General features: G+C 55.8%; 1 protein-coding gene across 2 annotated transcripts; it reads left to right on the top strand.

Annotated features, from left to right (window-relative positions):
• Positions 1-9: 9 nt before the first annotated feature.
• On the top strand, positions 10-18,202 carry ZMAT5 (zinc finger matrin-type 5). 2 transcript variants are annotated; one of them, XM_062627830.1, is made up of 6 exons: positions 10-38; positions 5,439-5,681; positions 7,609-7,671; positions 7,857-7,937; positions 14,828-14,939; positions 17,961-18,202. In XM_062627830.1, exons 2-6 carry the CDS (start codon positions 5,555-5,557, stop codon positions 18,088-18,090), a joined length of 513 nt encoding a protein of 170 aa, XP_062483814.1. In that variant the 5' UTR covers positions 10-38; positions 5,439-5,554; the 3' UTR covers positions 18,091-18,202. The 2 variants fall into 2 exon arrangements, with proteins under 2 accessions (XP_062483814.1, XP_062483813.1); XM_062627829.1 differs by lacking the exons at positions 10-38; positions 17,961-18,202 and adding exons at positions 65-122; positions 17,072-17,943 and having other exon boundaries at positions 5,490-5,681.
• Positions 18,203-19,535: the final 1,333 nt, after the last annotated feature.

Genomic DNA, 19,535 nt, shown 5'->3' with positions numbered 1-19,535 from the left:
GTGGGAGTTGTAGGCGCGGGGCCTGGTGGAGAGGAGCGGTCCGTGAGGTAAAACCGGCCCCGAGAGCGCGTCCCGGGGGGTTCCGGGTCTGGGTTCGGCTGCGGTGAAGTCGGGAGCGCCGGGTGGGCTCTGCTCCGGCGGCGGGACGGGCCTGGTGTCGGCTGGGGAGGAGAACGGGGGAAGTGGTGGTGGTTTCTGGCTGTTCGGGTCGTTGCGGAGGGCGGTGAGGGCCGTGGTGGCTTTAACCTGCCCGAAGGGAGACTGAGCTGAGTTCTGAGGCAGAAGCTCTTCCCTGTGAGGGTGCTGAGGCGCTGGCACAGGGTGCCCAGAGAAGCTGTGGCTGCCCCATCCCTGGCAGTGTTCAAGGCCAGGTTGGACACAGGGGCTTGGAGCAAGCTGCTCTAGTGGAAGGGGTCCCTGCCCGTGGCAGGGGTTGGAGCTGGAGGAGCTTTAAGGTCCCTTCCAACCCAAACCATTCTGTGGTTCTATGACCTCAGCCAAGGACCGTTCTAAACTCATTAACAGCATACAAAAAGGTCCATGGGAAGCACAGTCTGCCAGCGCGGTAGCTCAGGGTGGGATCCAGCCATTTTCCTTGTCCAGCTTTTGGGGGTCTGTGGGGCTTCCTCAGGGGTGGAGCTCTGCCAGGACATCGTTGATTTCTAACCTGGTTCCCAAAGGGAATGGAGCCTGTCGGTGCACCTGAGTGTGGCTTCTGCCATAGCTGCCATGGGGCACGCTTGCTGAGTTCCATCAGAAGGGGGTCTGAGGTACTACAGGTTACATGACCAGGGAAGTGGGTAGAGGAGAGGGATCCCATTAATATCTTCTTAAAGGAAACGTTCTTGACCCTTGCTAGACACCAGGGAATCCCTTCCAACCCAGCCCATTTGGGGATTCTGTGGCTGCTCCAGGGCAGAGCATGACATGGAATCATAGAGCAGTTTGAGTTGGGAAGGACCTTAAGATCATCCAGTTCCAACCCTCCTGCCATGGGCAGGGACACCTCACACTAAACCATGGCACCCAAGGCTCTGTGCAACCTGCCCTTGAACACCGCCAAGGATGGAGCATTCACAACTTCCATGGGCAACCCGTTCCCGTGCCTCAGCACCCTCACAGGAAAGAATTTGCTCTTTATATCCTGTTTAATGACCCCTTGTGGCGCAACTGAAGTGGAAACGTTCCTGTTTGCCACCCTCTCGTCGTGTTTTTGGTACTGTTTAACCTCAGCAAGGACAGAGGGCTCCAGGGCAGCTCCAGCGCTGGGAGGAAAGAGGCACATTTGAGGTTACAACAGCAGGACAGCCGGGGATCAGGGGAATCTTAAACCTGAAGTCATCTCTCTGCAGGAGTGTTGTTAAAGGAGCATCTCCATGAGGTCTGAGAACAGATCCTCAGGTGATGCTTGCTCTGTCATTTCAGTCCTCTTGGCTGCTCAGAAGGAGCTCGTGGTCTGGCTGGGCACTCATTTCTCTTAAGTTATTAATGTTTGGCTCCCTGCACGCAGCTCCTGCAGAGATCTGGGCTAGGGCAAAGCCTCGGCTTGTGCTGGAAGCCCACATGAAGCCTGGAAGGGGCCCAGTGTATTCCTGTGCCCTGTGTATGGTGCTGTCCCCCTTTGGAAACCTCAGTTATTATTAAGCTCCGTGTTTACCCCACGTGTAAGAGAGGTCAGGGTCTGTCCCTCTGTCATTGGGAGGTGCTGGCAGGCTCTATGTTCCCATGGAGATATGAGCACATTAAAACTGGCAGCCAAGTGTCATAAGCTTGACACGTGGATTTAATTAACTTCACATCTGCCTGGGTATCCAGAGTGGCTGAAATGGCCCCAAGCCTGGGCTATGAGGCAGCAGGAAATTGAGGTCAAGGCCCAGCAGCAATCCTCAGGGTTCAGCAAAGAGAAAAGCCATTACAGGAGACAGACCCATGCCTGTGTGTGCCCATTTCGGGGTCACCTTCTTCCCTCTGTCACAACTTGGGAAATCAGGGAAAGCACCCCCCAGCGAGTCCTGAATACGATCTGCAGCCAATGCGAAGTGCTGTGGCAGCAATTGCAGAAGGGAAGGTGTAGGATGGTGCATGAGGTCTTGCCTGAAGTCCTGCCAAGCACCTCAGCCAAACGGGTGAACTGCCTGCCATCACCTCCCAACATGGCTGCAGGAGGCTTACAGGAGAGGCGATTGTGGTTAATGCTTTTAAGCATCACGATACAAGGCAAAGCAAGCCCTGATTTTTGTGTGTGTTTGGACTTCTGCAGGAAGACTTGAGCTGTCTGAAACCTGCCTGTGTGTCCAGAGGTCTGTCTGTCTGCCTGAATTCAGTTGCAAATGAGGGGCTGGCAGTGGTCACTTAATGGCCACGCTGAAGCAGCTCTTTCTAAAGCAGCTCCATTGACTTGATTTCATAATGTCTAACATGGATTTAATTAGCAAACGTCTCTGTTTGCAGCTGAATAATGCTGTTTGTTTACTGGGGGAGCCATGTGGGAACTGGAAGTAGGTTACAGCCTTGTGCAGGGGCTGCTTTTATTCCTCCCTATGAGTTCGGCACAGGGCACTGTGGATTGTTGCTACTGCAGAGGCTTGTAAGAACCCAGCCAAGACAGTCCAGCATCTGAATCCTTAACAAGATGGAAATGTGTTCTTTGGAAGGGGTGATCTCTAGGAGAATGAGATGCTCCTCTAATTGCTTTATTTTTATTCCATTCATCCCCTGCAATGGGAATTGCTGGGAGGATTTGGAAGCCAGCACCTGTGGGGTGTGGGATCTGGCTGCCTGGAATCTGTGGGAGCTTTTGGTGGCGAAGGAGGGGGAAGGAGCTCCTGCAGTTATTGCTGGTGGGGTGATGAAAGGAAAAGTTGGAAACAGGATTTCAAAGGCTGCTGCTGCTGGGCTTCTGCAGGCAGAATTCCCAGTGAGAGCTCTGGAAACTTGTGTGGGACCACTGCAGAATCTCATTTGTTTTCCTCGTTCAGAGCAGCTGAACTGCAGAGATGGAGTGCAGGAGCCAGCAGCTGAAGCAGGAAGCTTTTCTGTTCCCAGGAACTTTGGGACACTACGGAATAAGATGCAGAAGGGGGTTTTCATACTTAAAAGCCACAGCAGAGCAGAGCATGAGTGTTCCCTCTGGATCCCAGCAGCTCCACCACAGCACAGCAAAGCTGCTAGTGAAGGCTGGGGGAAATCACAGCTTCATGTTCATTAAGCAGTACTTGGGTTTGGTTTCTTGGGCTGGAGTAGGACAGTTTCACTCCTCAAGCCCTGCAGAGCCGAGTTATAGCATCCAAGCAGGAGTCAGGTCTGACTGCAGGTGAAGCAGTCTGCAGTTATATCAGGCAGAGGTAACTGGCTCATCACCTCCTGATGGGGTATTTCACCTGGAGAGCAAGGAAAGGACCTTAAACCAAAAACATTTCGCGTTCAGCTGCAGTTTCTGAGTATTTGTCCTTCAGTATGAAGGTTTGCAAGCTGATTCAAAAAAACTGGATCTTTCCATCAAATGCAGATAGAGGAGACTCTGGTTTAACCTGTGGGGTGAAGCCCAAGAGTTTTCCAGGGACTTGATTGTGAAGCAGGGTCTCGGGAGCACGGAAAGGCAGGGGGTTTGTGCTGCTGCTCGTACGATGCCAGGATGGGTGCTTGGCAGGGGGCTTGGCAGAGCTGCATTAGCTCAGCATGCTCGGATCAGGGGGATTGCTGTGGCTCTGCAGAAAGTCACAGCCTGGTTTGGAAGGACCTTAAAGCTCCTCCAGCTCCAACCCCTGCCACGGGCAGGGACCCCTTCCACTAGAGCAGCTTGCTCCAAGCCCCTGTGTCCAACCTGGCCTTGAACACTGCCAGGGATGGGGCAGCCACAGCTTCTCTGGGCACCCTGTGCCAGCGCCTCAGCACCCTCACAGGGAAGAGCTTCTGCCTCAGAGCTCAGCTCAGTCTCCCCTCTGGCAGGTTAAAGCCATTCCCCTTGGCCTGTCCCTACATCCCTTGTCCCAAGCCCCTCTCCAGCTTTCCTGCAGCCCCTTTAGGCACTGGAGCTGCTCTCAGGTCTCCCCTTCAGGAGCCTTCTCTTCTCCAGGCTGACCCAGCCCAGCTCTCTCAGCCTGGCTCCAGAGCAGAGCTGCTCCAGCCCTCGCAGCATCCCCATGGCCTCCTCTGCACTCGCTCCCACAGCTCCACGTCCCTCTTGTGCTGCTGCCCCAGAGCTGGATCAGGGCTGCAGGAGGGGTCTCCCCTGAGGGCAGCAGAGGGGCAGGATCCCCTCCGTGTGCTGATGCTCACGCTCTGGGGGTGCAGCCCAGCACCCAGGGGGATTTTGGCCTCAAGCACACACCGTGGGTTGTGGGCAGCACATTCTGAGGGAGGCTGTGATTGATTCTGAGCCTGTTTTATTTATAAAATCTTTAATTCTTGCTCTGGTCTCTCTGCCATTTTTTAAACGTGTTTGGCTGTCAAGGTGTCAGAAAGTGGAGAATCACTTCTGGAGTTTATCTCCCAGTCCATCCATCTTTGGCATTTATCAGGTTCCTGTGTGTCACTCTGCAGAGAACTGGCAGCTCCCACAGGGTGCCTGTCACAGCTCCAGTAAGGACAGCTGATGGGGACAGGACTGCACTTAATCCCAAACCCCACCTGCTCCAGGCCCAGCACAGACGTGAGCACAGGAGTTCTGTCCTGTTAATCCTCTGTGCTCCACAGCAGCATCTCCAGACTACACATACATATGGGATCAGCTTTTCCCAGGCCAGGAGAAGCACTGGGCATCTCCAGGTTGCTGGTGGTCGCCATGGGTTGGGGGTTCTTTCCTCCTGGCTGCAAGGCTGTTGTGATCTCAGCTATTGTGAGTGCTGTACCTGGATGCAGACTCATCTGTAGGCTGGGGAGTATGCAGAGAGCAGCACTAGGTGTACAGAAGTAAATCAGTAGTGAGTGAAATGTTAGGTCCTTCAGTGTTGGTAGTGCAGCCTCCCACCTGTGTGCAGGTCAGATCAGCTGGTTTTTGTCTCTGTGGGGTTGCTGAGTTTCTTCCTTTTGGAGAGATGGACACAGGGGAATGTCACTCCTCTTGCATGGCAGCTTGTGGAGGTTGTCTGTGCTCTGGGGTTCAAGTCTGGGCCCCAAGTGGAGGCCGTGGTGTGGACCTCTTGCTCCTGTTTGCACTGTGGATGGTTTCTGCTGCAGCTTCCCTGGTGCAGGTGGAGCTGGGAGCTGCTGGCTCTCAGGGTCTCTCTTCTGTGGGTCTGAACTCCAGCATGCTCAGGGCAGGAGAATTCCTTCAGCAGACCTGGTTTTGCTTGGAGTATTGCAGAGAAGAGGTGTAGATCTGAGCCTCTTCTCCCATGTACATGCAGCAGATGCTGCCTTGCCAGTCTCTGATGGACAAGAATATATACTGCTGGGTCTCGCCTCTTCCTCTGGCTGCCAACCCCACATGATTTGAGTTGTTCCCCTCTGGAAGCAAGCGCTGTAAATCCTGGATCCTCCATCCCCAGGGCTGGGTGCCGAGGAGCTGTCTGATGCTTCCCAGCCACGCTGATGCTGCTCTGCCAGAAGAGAGATGGGGAAAAGATACTTCTGTGACTACTGTGACAGGTCCTTCCAGGACAACCTTCACAACAGGAAGAAGCATCTCAATGGAGTGCAGCATCTCAGGGCTAAGAGAGCCTGGTATGACTTATTCCGAGGTGGGTACCAACTGCCACTCTCTTTCTGGGACTGGGGAGGTGATAGATGGGGGGACAGATGAAATAAATCTGCACTGATTTATTCAGGTTGTCTGTTCCAGTGTATCACAGAATCACATGTTGGCTTGGGTTGAAGGGACCTTAAAGCTCATCCAGTCCCAACCCCTGCCATGGGCAGGGACACCTTCCACTAGAGCAGCTTGCTCCAAGCCCCTGTGTCCAACCTGGCCTTGAACACTGCCAGGGATGGGGCAGCCACAGCTTCTCTGGGCACCCTGTGCCAGCGCCTCAGCACCCTCACAGGGAAGAGCTTCTGCCTCAGAGCTCATCTCAGTCTCTCCTCTGGCAGGTTCAAGCCATTCCCCTTGGCCTGTCCCCACATCCCTTGTCCCAAGCCCCTCTCCAGCTTTCCTGCAGCCCCTTTAGGCACTGGAGCTGCTCTAAGGTCTCTCCTTAAGGAGCTGAACCAGCCCAGCTCTGGTTTGTGGACTTGATATTGCTGCTGCCAAGCAGTCTCAGAGGCAAAGCCTCATGTGTCTGGATGTGGGAAGGGGAAACTGTAGAGATCAGCTTGAGATGAGCTGGAAGAGACAGGGAGGGTGTTTCTGAGAGCAGACGCTGCAGATAAAGCTCTTGGCATCATGAGCAAACCTGTGACAGGAGACCCAAGAGAGCAAAGTAAGCTACAGTTCCTGGAGGTGAGTCAGGTGCCTTCTGCAAGCCACAGTCAGTCTCTGATGTGTGAGGAGTAAGGAATATGGGTGTTTATATGGAGAAAGCAGGTGGAGATGAGGGTTCTGAGGGTGGCTGTGGGAGAGGCTGAGTGTGCGACTGCTTGGCTGGAGACCTCAGAAGGGTGAAAGGACTGAGCAGCACTGGTATGTTCAAACCTATCTCAGCCAAGGGGGCGGGCAGAGGAGGAGGACTGAGTGCACTGAGGTTTGGCACAGGAGGAACTGAAGATCTGGGGCTGGAGGCTGTATCAGGACATGCTGGAGGAACATCCAGTGTCCTCTGCCTGTTTAACTGTCCTCACCCAGCTTTGTGCTTGGACCTGACTCACCACATAGTTACCTTAGTGCCAGCCTGAGGAATATGATGGATATGTGTGCCCAGTGTCAGAGAGAGCAGGACTGTGTCTTTGGCAAAGGCTGACTGTGAAACCATTGCCTGGATGTTCTTCTGCTCCCTCCTGGTTCCTCAGCATCAGGAGTTGCAGGCTCTTTGGCTCCTGGCTAGCTAGGTGAGGAATGCCCTGAGCTCTGGGTGGCTCTGCTGTCTGCTTAACCCCATGTGGAAGTTGGAAGGGTTCTCTGGAATGGCCAAGTGTGGAGGACCAGCAGCCCCAGCCCAGTTCTGGCTGGGTCAGTGGTGATGAGGCACATTACCTAGTACTTGTCTTCTCACCAGACTGCAGCCCTTGGGTTTCCTCTGATTGATAAAATTCCTCATCCCATCCCTGATTAGGGGATTCCTCTCCTCTCATCTCCAGACTCTGTGGCCTGGCATCAGCCAGTGCAAGTTCTTCCATGGAGTCTGTGGGAGCTGCTGTGTCTTCTAGGCTCATTTTCCCCAGGGATGTCTCCAGCAGGTGAAGGACCATTCCAGTGGTGTCCACTGGGGCCTCAGCACAGGGCCCTCCAAGGCCTCTTCTTGAGAGCTTGGTGAATCTCTTTCTGTGCTGCAGAGTTCTTCCTTTTCTGTCATGCTGCTTTTCCCTACAGAGCATGAAGCAGAGAGCAAAGAAGGTGGTGTTTGAAAAGCTGAAGCCAGGGGTGCAAACAGGGACTGCTAAGTGTTGGTTTGTCTGGTTTAAGTTCCTGGTTGTCATACAAAACAGCTTCTCATTGAGCTGTCTTGGACAACGACAGGATGGGGTATTCTGGGCAAGAGATCTTTACCCTGGTTTGTTCTTTGTCTCCCCTAGATGCTGCTGCTATCCTGCAAGAGGAGCAAACCAAGAAGCCTTGTCGGAAGTTTCTGCAAACAGGTGAGTTCTTGGGAGGTAGAAATAACCTTGTGAGCTCCAGCAGCTCCTTCCTGAGCCAGCCCATGGCTGTTCTGGGGAGCCCTGGTGGGGGGGTGTGTGTGTGTCTTGAAGGGAGGGAAGGGGGGCTGTGTGCCTGGCATGTGGGTGTAACAAGGAGGAAAGACCCTGTGTGTCTTTCCTTCCAGGACAGTGTGACTTTGGGTCCAGCTGCAGGTTTTCCCACATGACAGAGCAGGACCTAGAGAAGCTGAGTGCCCAGGTTCAAGGTAAGTCCTCAAACTCAGGGGGCTGTGAGGAGAAGGAGCTGCTGTGGGGTCTGTGGGTGGCAGAGGGGCACGTGAGGAGCCTGTGGTGGATCCCTCCTGCCTGCCTCCCAGTGCTGTGTGAGCCTGGAGCGTGGCTGGCAGTGCTGCGGGTTTCATGTGCTTTCTGCTCTTGATCTGCTGGCACAGGCACAAACCTGGGGCTGAGCAATGCTGTCACTGCTCAGCAGGCAGATGAAGCAGGGTGGGCTTTCTGAGCCCTCGGGGGTTTGTTCAGTCAGGGAATAAAACCTGCCAGCAGCAGAGGGCACTGGTACATCACTTCCCCTTCAGTTTATGGATTTCATTTCCCCCACCTCTCCACTATTACCACGGAGCTGCTGCTTCTGCTCTTGGGAAGAGCCTGCTGTCACTTGGGTTGTCCTGAGGAGAGGACATGGGGTCTTGGGTCCAGAAATGACCTCTGCTCCTGTGGCTTTGGGTGGAAGTGAAGTTTGGGCAGAGGATGAATGGCAGCTGCTCCCCTGCTGGGAGTCTCCAGAGCACTCCTGAACTTCTTCATTCTGGGAGTGCCACCTCCTTGCCCTAAAAGGGGTGGCAGCTCTCTCTTCTCTAGAGGGTTCATTGCTTTGGTGGTTAGAAATGTGAGGTGTTGGTGAGAGCTTGTAGAACAGTTGATATCTCCACTGGAGATCATCTAGTCCCAGCCCAACCTTGCTCAAAGCAGGGAATCCCTGTGGTGTTGGAGAACCCAGCACTGGACACAGCACCCAGACATGAGCTCACCAGTGTGGAGCAGAGAGGAAGGATCACTTCCACGACCTGCTGGCAATGGTCTTCCTAATGCAGCCCAGCTTCTGAGCAGCCCTTGTGCCCACACTGTCTGCTGAAGCAAACCTATTTTGCCAATAGTCTGACAAAACCAGGCTTAAGTGTTGAAAGTGTGTGTGTGCATTGTGCAGACATAGGAGATTTCACAGAATCAACCAGGCTGGAAAAGCCCTTTAAGCCCATCCAGTCCAACCGTTCCCAGCAGTGCCAAGGCCACCACTGCCCCATGGCACTGAGGCCTCATCTCCACGGGGTGTGAACACTTGCAGGGCCGGTGACTGCAGCCCTGCCCTGGGCAGCCTGTTCCAATGCCTGAGCACCCTCTGGGGCAGGAATTGTTCCTCAGCTCCATCTAAACCTGCCCTGGGGCAGCTTGAGGCCGTTTCCTCTTGTCCCATCCCTTCTTCCTTGGGAGCAGAGCCCAGCCCCTCCTGGCTCCATCCTCCTCTCAGGCAGTTGTAGGGAGCCATCAGGTCCCCCCTGAGCCTTCTTTTCTCCACACTGAACCCCCCAGGTCCCTCAGCCGTTCCCCATCACACTTGGGCTCCAGGCCCCGCACCAGCTCCGCTGCCCTTCTCTGGCCCCGCTCCAGCACCTCAAGGTCTCTCTTGGAATGAAGGGCCCAAAACTGAACACAGGATTCGAGGTGCAGCCTCACCAGTGCCCAGTGCAGGGGCACAATCCCTGCCCTGGCCCTGCTGCCGCACTGGTGCTGATCCAGGCCAGGATGCTGGTGGCTTCCTGGCTGCCTGGGCACAAGCTGCTCAGGTTCAGCTCCATCAATCAGCATCCCCATGAGCAGTTTCCAGCTGCGCTTCCTCAAGCCTGGAGCATTGCATGGGGTTGTTGTGGCCCAAGTGCAGGACCAGCACTGAGCCTTGTTGAACCTCATCTCATGGATCCAGCCTGTCCAGATCCTCTGCAGAGCCTCCTGCCCTCCGGTAGGCCAACTTGGTGTCATCTTCAGGTTTACTGAGGGTGCACTCAGTGGGGCAGAGCCTCTCTCCTGCTTCTCTCCTGGCTCTGGGGAGCAGGAGGAAGGCAAACACTACAGAGCTCTTCCTGTTCTCCCCACTGCTGAGTCAGTCTGTGAGTCCCTGAGGCGACTCTGTGAATCAGCCATTGAACAGCACTGGCACTCAATAAACCCCATCCCACCGGGCTGCATGGGAGCTTCCCAGCCAGAGCTTCCCAGCCAGCCCTCCTCAGAGCAGCAGTGCTGGGCTGTCAGGCACACTCCTTGTCCCTGCTGCTGGCCCCAAACCTTCCCCTGTGCCATGGGGTTTAAGTGCTGGGCTCCAGAGGTGGCTCAGGCCATCAGCCTGTTTGCAGGAGCCTGCAGCATTCCCAGGCATTGAGAGCTGCTCATTGCAGGGAGGTGGAAGCTCTCTGGAGCAGAGCAGAGCTGCAGAGGGAGGCTGGCGAGTGCCCTGTGCTCAGGCAGGTTTCTGTGCCAGTGACACTTGTTACTGAACAGTGACTGTGTCAGACAGTGTAAGTGGAGAGTTGGCTCGTGAGAGCTGGTGCCTGGCTCCTGCTTGGAGCCCCTGCATTGGTATTGCCAAGTCAAACATTCCATTAAACGATTAGGCTCTCAGGAGTGATGGTCAGGGGACAGCAGGGTGCCTTGGCCTTGGCTCTGCCTCTCTAACCTCAGTGCCTGGCTGTAGAGTTAAATCCTGCTCACGTCTTGTGGCATTGCTCTGTGGAAGTCCCGTGTGAGCCAAGTGCAGGCTGAGCAGCACACACACCTCAAAATCCAGCCAGCTGAGCCTGCAGGGAGCTTGGGCAGGGATTTCATGGAGAGAAGGGCTCAGCAGGACTTGGTGGGGAAGAGCCCGTCATAAGGTAGACTGAACGGAAGAACTGGCTGCAAAAGCCAAGCTGTCATTCTGTGTCGTGGGGACATCTTACCACTCTTTAGGCTGCTGAACGTCAGTGTCTCAGATGGTGAGGCTTAGGGCAGAGATTAGCAGCCCAGAAACCAACCATGACCTGGGCTGCACCCCCAGAGCGTGAGCAGCAGCTCAGGGAGGGGATCCTGCCTCTCTGCTGTGCTCTGGGGAGACCCCCCTGCAGTCCTGATCCAGCTCTGGGGCAGCAGCACAAGAGGGACGTGGAGCTGTTGGAGTGAGTGCAGAGGAGGCCATGGAGCTGCTGCGAGGGCTGGAGCAGCTCTGCTCTGGAGCCAGGCTGAGAGAGCTGGGCTGGGGCAGCCTGGAGAAGAGAAGGCTCCTGAAGGGGAGACCTGAGAGCAGCTCCAGTGCCTGAAGGGGCTGCAGGAAAGCTGGAGAAGGGCTCCCCTGTCTGAACACACCACATCCGGGAGGTTGTGACAGGCTTGCAGCCTGGGGTGGTTGGGGATTCGAGATGAGCTGAGAGGCTGGAAGCTCCAGAGCCGCTCACCATGTTGTGCAGAGCCTTGTGTGACCATGCTGGAGACGACCGTGCTCTACCTCTCGTGGGTTAACAGTGGCTGGTCTCTTGGTGGGTCCACAGTGGTGCTTACCTCCGCTTTCCTCAGCTCTGGTGCACGGGTGCAGAGCAGAGGAGCTGTCAGACTGCACTGAACCCATGTCCAGGGGCTGATGCTCCAGATGAAGGTGGAAGGAAACCCTGTAGTGAAGTGGTGTAGGCACTTCTGGCTTTTTAAACACTGCTAAACCATGGTGGCTCTTTCTTTGTCATGTAAATACTGACCCTGTCCCTGACCCCCTGTCAAGTGCTGGGTGTTGGTAGGGCTGTGTGAGCTCCACTTGCTAATGATGCATTTCTGTTATTACAAAGGAAATGTTCTGTTATCCGTCATTCACCCTGTTGTTTGGGTTAATCCTGTGGGTTAAGCAGGGAAATTTCTGGCTGCTGTTCTCTGACAGCTTCAAGTTTGGCTGCAGCCTTTCTGCACTCTGGAGAATATACTCCTCAAGAAGCAACAGTTTACACCTTTGGCAGGGAGGGAGGGATATTCCCAGCTCTTACTACATCAGAGCATCAGCCTTCTTCATCCCCTGCATCATTCAGCAGCGAGACACTTCCAGGCTGTCATTTTAAGTGCAGTCATGTCAAGAAAAGTCACTATCAAATTCCATCTTCTTGCCTCAAGTTATTGGCGCCGTGCTAACCCTGTCACTTCTGCTGGGAGCACTGGCACATCCCAGCCTCTTTGGTGAGCTCCAGCTTGAGAGAGGAGAGGCACCTGCAGCTGGGTGAGTGCAGTAGCTCCTGTGATGGACGGAATAGGAGCGATCCTGCTGTGGGTGGCTGTGGTCACCAGTTTAACTTGGTGACAGGCAGCTCTGCTGCTTCTTGGCTGTGGGGTGAAGTCTTAAGCTGCTCATTGTTGCAGGGCCTCATCATGCTCATCTCTCTGCTGCTCTTCATGTCTCTGGAGGAGTTTGGGCTGCCACATCTCCCACCCCAGGGAGGGACCTGAAAGGTTGTATGTAGATCTCTGCTGGGGGCCCTGCTTAGTGGCAGTGGTTGTATCTCACATAGTGGTGCCTTGTTCAGGAAGAAACCTCATGCAAAAAGTTGCATGAGAAGAGAAGATAAATCTGGACTCCCACTCTGGCATCATTAGAGAGGTGCTTCTTGACTCCAGATGCTCTTTTAATTGGCTGTAATTAGACCTTGAAGCAAATAGCCCAGGAGGAAGGAGGGTGGAAGCACCTTCACACCTCTTGCTGCTGCAGTCTGCCTGGCTGCACAACCACTTACAAGGAGTGAGGGTTGGAATTCTTTTTCAGAGTTACATCTTGGAATTGCTGTTAGTGTTCAGGGGGTGTTTCCAACCTCCTGGTGGTTTTTGGTGCTTCCTGGGAGGGCCATGTGTGCTTCAGAGGAAAAGGAGACCAAAGACAGATCCAGACAGTTGCCTGTACCTGCTGCCTGATTTCTCAGCCTGAGGTTTGGAGCGCTTTGGAGCAGTAACTCCTGGAGCTGGGTGGATGGGGAGCCAGCTGAATGTGTTCCTAACCTGGGCCAGCCTGGAGTTGTTCCACTGCAGCCAGAGTGAGCTTGTCTGGATGAGACAGTGAGTTGCAGCTGCTCCTACCAGGCCCTGGTGTGGCACTTTGGGGCAGTGGCCTTGGAGCTCCCTGCTCTAAAGATAGGCTGTGCCAGTTTCTGGTCTGATCTGTGTTGGATGAAAAGGAAATCTTAGTGGCACATAGAGGTGGGAGAGGTTTCTCTCTGTGATTTCTCCTCCCTGCCTCATCGAAGCCTCTCGCAACTGCTGCTTGTCCCCTTGCTGAGGTGGGATGTGCCCAGGTCCTCACTGCATGGAGAAACCTGGAACAAAGGGAAGTAGGCTGTGGTCAGGGTTGCCAGAGAAGTCTAACTGGGAGCTGAACTTAGCGCCCAGCTCACCAGACTGAGCCTCCCCAGTGCCCTCACCACAACCCAGGCTCTTGGCTTGACCCCAAACAGCTCTGCTGGGGCTTTGGTCTTTGGGAACAACTGTAGGAGACTTGAACAGTGTCCTTATCTCCGGGTTGCAGAGCAGCACCTTGCCACCAGCCCCGTGGCAGGCTGGCTGTGTGGTGGCAGGGAGTGCACTGTCACCCCCCCCAGCAGCAGCAGATGAACAGGCTGGATGACAAATGATCCATCTCCGGCTGCTCATTGTGCAGCACATTTCTGCCATCCCTATTAATATTCAACAGGCAGATGAATAATTGGTTGCCACCACTAGGATGAAGTGATCCTTCACTCTGCCCAAGCAATATTCATTTCACACCCTGTCTGGAAACCTCTAATATTTTCCTTAAACGTGTGACATATGGTGCTGTGTGTGGAGCAGGCTCCTGGTGGGCAGGGCTGTGGGTGGCTGCGCTGGGTTCACCTCAGAATGGGACCAGGGCTCCTCCAGAGTGCTTGTCCATGGAGGGTTTGGTGAGCAGGGTGGAGGGGAATGACACCAACTGCCTCTGCTCCCTTTTATTAATACCAGTGATTGGCTTTCAGAGTATCATGTCCTCTTTTCTGTGAGGTGGGAACTTTCCACTGGGCTGGAGGTCCAATAGCTCTGAGCATTCTTCAGCCCCAGCATGCTGTCAGGAGCGTGGCTGTGTCAAGGACTCGTGCTAGACCCTGCTCGCATCCTTTCCTGCCTTATCACTGGTGGATGCCCCGTCCCTGGCAGTGCTCAAGGCCAGGTTGGACACAGGGGCTTGGAGCAAGCTGCTCTAGTGGAAGGTGTCCCTGCCCGTGGCAGGGGTTGGAGCTGGAGGAGCTTTAAGGTCCCTTCAACCCAAACCAGGCTGGGATTCTGGCTGAGGGGGGACTGGGGAGCTTTGCTAACTGTGCAGCTGTGGGTTTCTGCCCAGTGGGAAGGACTGGGGAGTGCTGGGCTGCCCCACTGGCTCTGTGCTGTCCTTCCCAGAGGAGACAGTGCTGCAGGACAGGGTGCCTGCGGGCATCCATCCCTCACAAGCTCCCCAGGGCAATGGAGGACTTGAAAGCAGCTCACACTGCTCGCTCTGCTGATAGACAGCAGAGGTTTCCTGCTGCTCTCCTTGCTCACAGGAGAAAACAGGAGCTTGTTCCCCTCCTTCTGCCATGCTCTGCCGTGACTGTGCACCTCAGCTGAGCAGGGCTGGTGACAGGCTCCTGCCCTGGCTCTGCATGAGCCTTAAACAGAGCTGACAGCTGTGTGCCACCCCGCACCACGCACCCACCGCTGCCCAGCCTGCCCCCATCCGGACACGTCCCTCTCACTGCCACCCAGCCGGGCAGAGGGTCCTGCCTCTTGGAGGGACACGGCTTTGGAAAGGGCTCAGGGCCAGCAGAGCCTGTGCCAAGCAAGGCTGAGGCTGATGCACCCGGGGGGTGTCAGACTCCCCTCCGCTCAGTGCCGCCGCGCTCGCTGGCTCCGTCGTGCCTGGCTCTGGCTGGCTGGAGCTGTCACCAGTGAGGAGGCCAAGCATCAGATGGTGACAGGGGCTGCCACAGGCAAACTGCAAGCTCTCCACCGTAGGAGAGTCTGCAGGGTAATGAGCAGTGGGTTAATGGAGTGAAAGGACTGCAGCAGGAGTGTTTGACAGCCTCTGTCTCTCAACCAGGGGAGCAGAGATCGAAGGAGCTGCAGCAGGAGGGAGCAGATGTCCCGCCTGGCACCATTGAGGACTGGCTGGAGAAGAGAGCAAAGAGACTGAGCGCGGCGCAGAGCAACAGGTACGAGCTGGCTGCTGCTTCTGGCCCTCGCAGGGCACAGGGGGATAGGAGGAGGTGCAGGTGGTCAGAGGTCCCAGCTCAATGGGACCCCCTGAGCTCTCATTTCACACTCACCCTGCCAGCACTGCGTGCCTGCTCTCAGAACATGCTACAAACACACACACGGCTCCAGTGTTGCGTGCCCACATCAGAGATGTGTCTCCCCATGCAGCCGGGGCACAAGCCAGGCCTGGCTGCCTGTGCCTGCTGCCCTGGGGAAGCAGAGCACGTAGCAGTGTCTGGCAGGACAGTGCCACCGTGGTGCTGACTTATTAATGCACAGAGTTCAGTGGTAGGAGCCCGTCTCATCTGTTGACAGCTTCTCCATCTTCCCCTGCCCTGTCTGCACATCCCTGCCAGGGAGAGGCTGGAATTAGCTCCTCCTCGCGGCATTCGCTGGGATTCGGGTCCTGCTGTTCCCTTGCTCACCTGACTGTGCCGCAGGCTGAATTGGATGACATTTGGGCAGGTGCCAGATCTCTCTTTTGTTCTTTATCTGTTTGCTCCTGTCCTCCCCTCTGTTTGGTCTGGGCAAGAGCTTCCTTCTGGTGCCTGTCTGGGCTTGTTGCTTTCTGTTCTCTCCATCAGCTTGGCTGCTCATGGGCAGCCAGAACCTTCCAACCCCTACACTTCACTTGCTGCATTTTGCTTGTCCTGCCCATGAATCCCTTGATCTCAGGGTAGATCACCTCTTACAGAAGATGGTCATTCCCATAGGAATTTCCAGACCTTCATATCTACTTGGTCCCTGCCGCCTCCAAAGCTGCACAAGAGCTGAGTTTCTGAGGTTGTTGCTTTCAGAAACAACCAACTACTACAGGAGCTAAACACCAGCTACTCAAAGCTTCTGCTCCTCTATCCAGCTTTGCCAGCGCCTGTCCCTCTCATTCCTCTTCTTCCCTGTGCTCTCCAGTCCCAGCATTGCCTTTACAAGCAACTCCTGTGTGTTGCTTTGTCTGCCAGAGAAGTTGTGTTACATTGCCAAGGAAGAGGCCTCTTCTAGGCAATCCCTGTGCTCCCAGTGCCTGGGGAGTCCATATTCCACAGCTGCTGCTGTGTTAAGCCTCAGCCTGTGAGTGTAGCTGAGTTTCTGTCTCTGCCTTGCCAGGGGCTTACTGGCAGGATAGCTGGCAGGAAGTCATGGATGGAGCTGCTGCCAAATTCAGCACAGCACCAAGGAAACGCTGTGCTGCACCAGAAGTGGCCAGGTACAGCCTTGCTGCTGCAGGGCTTTCTTAAAGACAGTCATCTGGGGGGCATGGAGCTGCTGCGAGGGCTGGAGCAGCTCTGCTCTGGAGCCAGGCTGAGAGAGCTGGGCTGGGTCAGCCTGGAGAAGAGAAGGCTCCTGAAGGGGAGACCTGAGAGCAGCTCCAGTGCCTGAAGGGGCTGCAGGAAAGCTGGAGAGGGGCTTGGGACAAGGGATGTAGGGACAGGCCAAGGGGAATGGCTTTAACCTGCCAGAGGGGAGACTGAGCTGAGCTCTGAGGCAGAAGCTCTTCCCTGTGAGGGTGCTGAGGCGCTGGCACAGGGTGCCTTCCTCCCATTGTTCCTGCAGCCTGGGTGGCCTCAAGGGGACAATCTTCACTTGGAAGCGTCCACCTCAGGTGTATTTTCAGTCCCACTGTGCCCTTGCTGTCTGCAGAGCTGCGGTGGAGCTGAGTGGGGTCGGGGGGATTTCCTCAGGGGTGGAGCTCTGCCAGGACATCGTTGATTTCTAACCCGGTTCCCAAAGGGAATGGAGCCTGTCAGTGCACCTGAGTGTGGCTTCTGCCATAGCTGCCATGGGGCACACTTGCTGAGTTCCATCAGAAGGGGGTCTGAGGTACTACAGGTTACATGACCAGGGAAGTGGGTAGAGGAGAGGGATCCCATTAATATCTTTGGAAAGGAAACGTTCTTGACCCTTGCTAGACACCAGGGAATCCACATGGGACAGCCATTCCCAATGCTGCAGCTGTAGGCAAACCTTTGGTAGCACTTGAATCTTATGAGACCCCAGGGAATTGAGTACCCAGACAGCATCCTCCCTATTGATCAGTCCTGCTGCTCACACAACAGCTCATTACTTGATAGCTCTGCTGTTCCCCTTGCAGTGTGCCTCATCCTGCTCCCCACCACACTGCTGCTGCAGGGCTCCTCCTGCCCGAGAGGGGCTTGGCTTGTGTCCTGGCACCCTGGTCTCTTCCTCAGCCCAGAAAACTCCCCATCAAGGGGATAAGGATTACAACAAACGACTTGGCTCCGTGTTAGCTGCCTAGAAAACACTGCACTCAACTTGTGCAGCTGGCTCCTGGCCACGTCGCCCGCCCTGCAGGGAGAGGAGGGTGCTGCTTCTCCAGAGCGTTATGTAAAGGAGATTCATGAGGTTTCTCCTGGCATAACAATTAAAAAGATTCATCAGGATCAGAGGCAGAGGCCTGGGAAGCTGGAAGGCCGCTGTCAGGGCTTGTCCTGAGGAGCAGATGAGTTCCCTGCACTCAGGAATTAATGGAAAAGCTGTGTTTGCCATGAATTTAAACCTGCCCCAGCCAAGCTCTTTCTTCAGCCGGAGACAAGGGAGTGATGCTCCTTGCTTTGCACTTCTTCAGTCAGGTGTGTTGTTTGCAGTGGCCTCATCCAGTAAACCTGAGAGAAGCACCTAAAGCATTTTGCAGGCTGTGAGCTGGAGGAGGGAGCCTCTTCCCTCTGCTGAAGGGTGCTTCTGTGCAAACACCCATCGCTTTGGCAGCTTCTCCGCTTCCGAGCGCTCCTTGTCCTTTGGGAAGCGCACAGCTGGCTTTGGGATGCAGCCTGCTCGGAAAGGAGCATCTGGTGCTGTCTGTTCTCCTCGAACCCAGCTGTGTGAGGAGAGCTGGGGGCAGGAGGGGACAGGGAGCCCCAGGGCTGGGGCTGGCAGGGGGTACAGGGAAGCTCAGCCCCAAAGCAGGGCCCTGCTGCCCAGTGAGCCCCTCTCACCTCTGCCCCTTCCTTCCACCTCCCCAGTGCTCTGCCTGAGAAACCAGCTCCCTTCCAGTACCCACCGGGCTGGCCACCGGTGCAGGAGCTGCCACCGTCCCTGCAGCCCCCCCCGCCCGGAGGGTGGCCCGTGCCCCCCAGCCTGCAGTGGGGCTGAGGCGCAGGGACCCCACAGAGGATGTGCTGGAGATGGAATCCTTCCTCCTCACCTGCCCTGGGAAAGGCTGGCATTATTGATATACACTTTTCCATCAATAAACCCCCCCCCCGTTGCAGCCTGTGTGTGGTGTGGTGTGTCATTGCTCACCTGCAGCCCCCAGGGTTGTCTCCCTGTCACTGGCACCAGGGGCTGTGCTCAGCAGAGCTGCAGCCCTGTGCCAGGGGCTCTCTGCCGTGCTCAGAGTGGACATTCCATGTTTGCCAGGGCAGGATGTGCCCCCTCAGAGCGCTGCTGTCTGCGCTGCGTCCTGCACTGCTCCAGGGCTGATCCAGGCCAGGAAGGAAGCTGTAACCAGGCTTTTTAAAGCGATGTTTAATGTTTCCTGCAGTGTTTATGACCTGGGTTTGCTGCTGTGGAGTTCAGTGTGTAAAACTGCTTTGGTTCAGGTGCTGGAGCTCCTAATGAAGAGCTTAGGGAGCTCCCAAAAGCCCTCTGCTCCCACTCCTGCGATGCTGAAGGTAAAAAGCAAGAAGGAAGAAAAGCCTCAAGGTTTCTCCTTCTCCAGGAAACTGAGTGAACTGTGAGCGTCCACAGGGAAAATACCCCCATGGGTCACTCCCCACTGTGGGAGCTGGGAAGGGGTGAGGAGGGACCACAGCCCCCTGCTTGCTGTGGGGCTGCACTGGGAGCTGAGGACAGGCAGGGGACAGGCTGCCCTGGGGAGGGTGCTTTTAGGGTGCTTTTAGGGGCAGGTTTGGATTGACCAAGCCCAGCCAGAGCCAGGCTGAGCCCGGCCATGTGGCTGCTGCAGTGGGAGCTTTGCAGAGTCCTCTGTGAAGATGTAAAGAGGAGGGCATGGAGCTACTGTGAGGGTTGGAGCAGCTCTGCTCTGGAGCCAGGCTGAGAGAGCTGGGCTGGGTCAGCCTGGAGAAGAGAAGGCTCCTGAAGGGGAGACCTGAGAGCAGCTCCAGTGCCTAAAGGGGCTGCAGGAAAGCTGGAGAGGGGCTTGGGACAAGGGATGTAGGGACAGGCCAAGGGGAATGGCTTTAACCTGCCCGAGGGGAGACTGAGCTGAGCTCTGAGGCAGAAGCTCTTCCCTGTGAGGGTGCTGAGGCGCTGGCACAGGGTGCCCAGAGAAGCTGTGGCTGCCCCATCCCTGGCAGTGTTCAAGGCCAGGTTGGACACAGGGGCTTGGAGCAAGCTGCTCTAGTGGAAGGGGTCCCTGCCCGTGGCAGGGGTTGGAGCTGGAGGAGCTTGAAGGTCCCTTCCAACCCAAACCAGGCTGGGGTTCTGTGATCTCTCCTCCCTGGGAAAGGGGAGGCTGAAGGAGGCCCTGGGCTGCGCTGTCTCCGGAGCCTGCTCTGGCTTCGTGCAGAGCTGTGGGGATGCTGGCAGCAGCCTCCCTGGGGAGCAGCTCTGCTCCCGCTGCCAGAGCATTCCAG

Source organism: Pezoporus occidentalis, unplaced genomic scaffold (assembly GCF_034315485.1).
Source record: "Pezoporus occidentalis ecotype Australia unplaced genomic scaffold, CSIRO_AGI_Poc_V1 ctg308, whole genome shotgun sequence".
Classification (NCBI taxonomy): domain Eukaryota; kingdom Metazoa; phylum Chordata; class Aves; order Psittaciformes; family Psittacidae; genus Pezoporus; species Pezoporus occidentalis.
The sequence above is the reverse complement of the archived record's forward strand: the minus strand, read 5'-3'. Positions and strand labels throughout refer to the sequence as shown.

Bases quoted from the DNA above. Each gene is read 5' to 3' on its own strand.
- ZMAT5 (XM_062627829.1), top strand. From the start codon at position 5,555: ATGGGGAAAAGATACTTCTGTGACTACTGTGACAGGTCCTTCCAGGAC. The intron at 5,682-7,608 runs GTGGGTACCAAC...TGTCTCCCCTAG, and splicing joins CTGGTATGACTTATTCCGAG to ATGCTGCTGCTATCCTGCAA. The intron at 7,672-7,856 runs GTGAGTTCTTGG...CTTTCCTTCCAG, and splicing joins TCGGAAGTTTCTGCAAACAG to GACAGTGTGACTTTGGGTCC.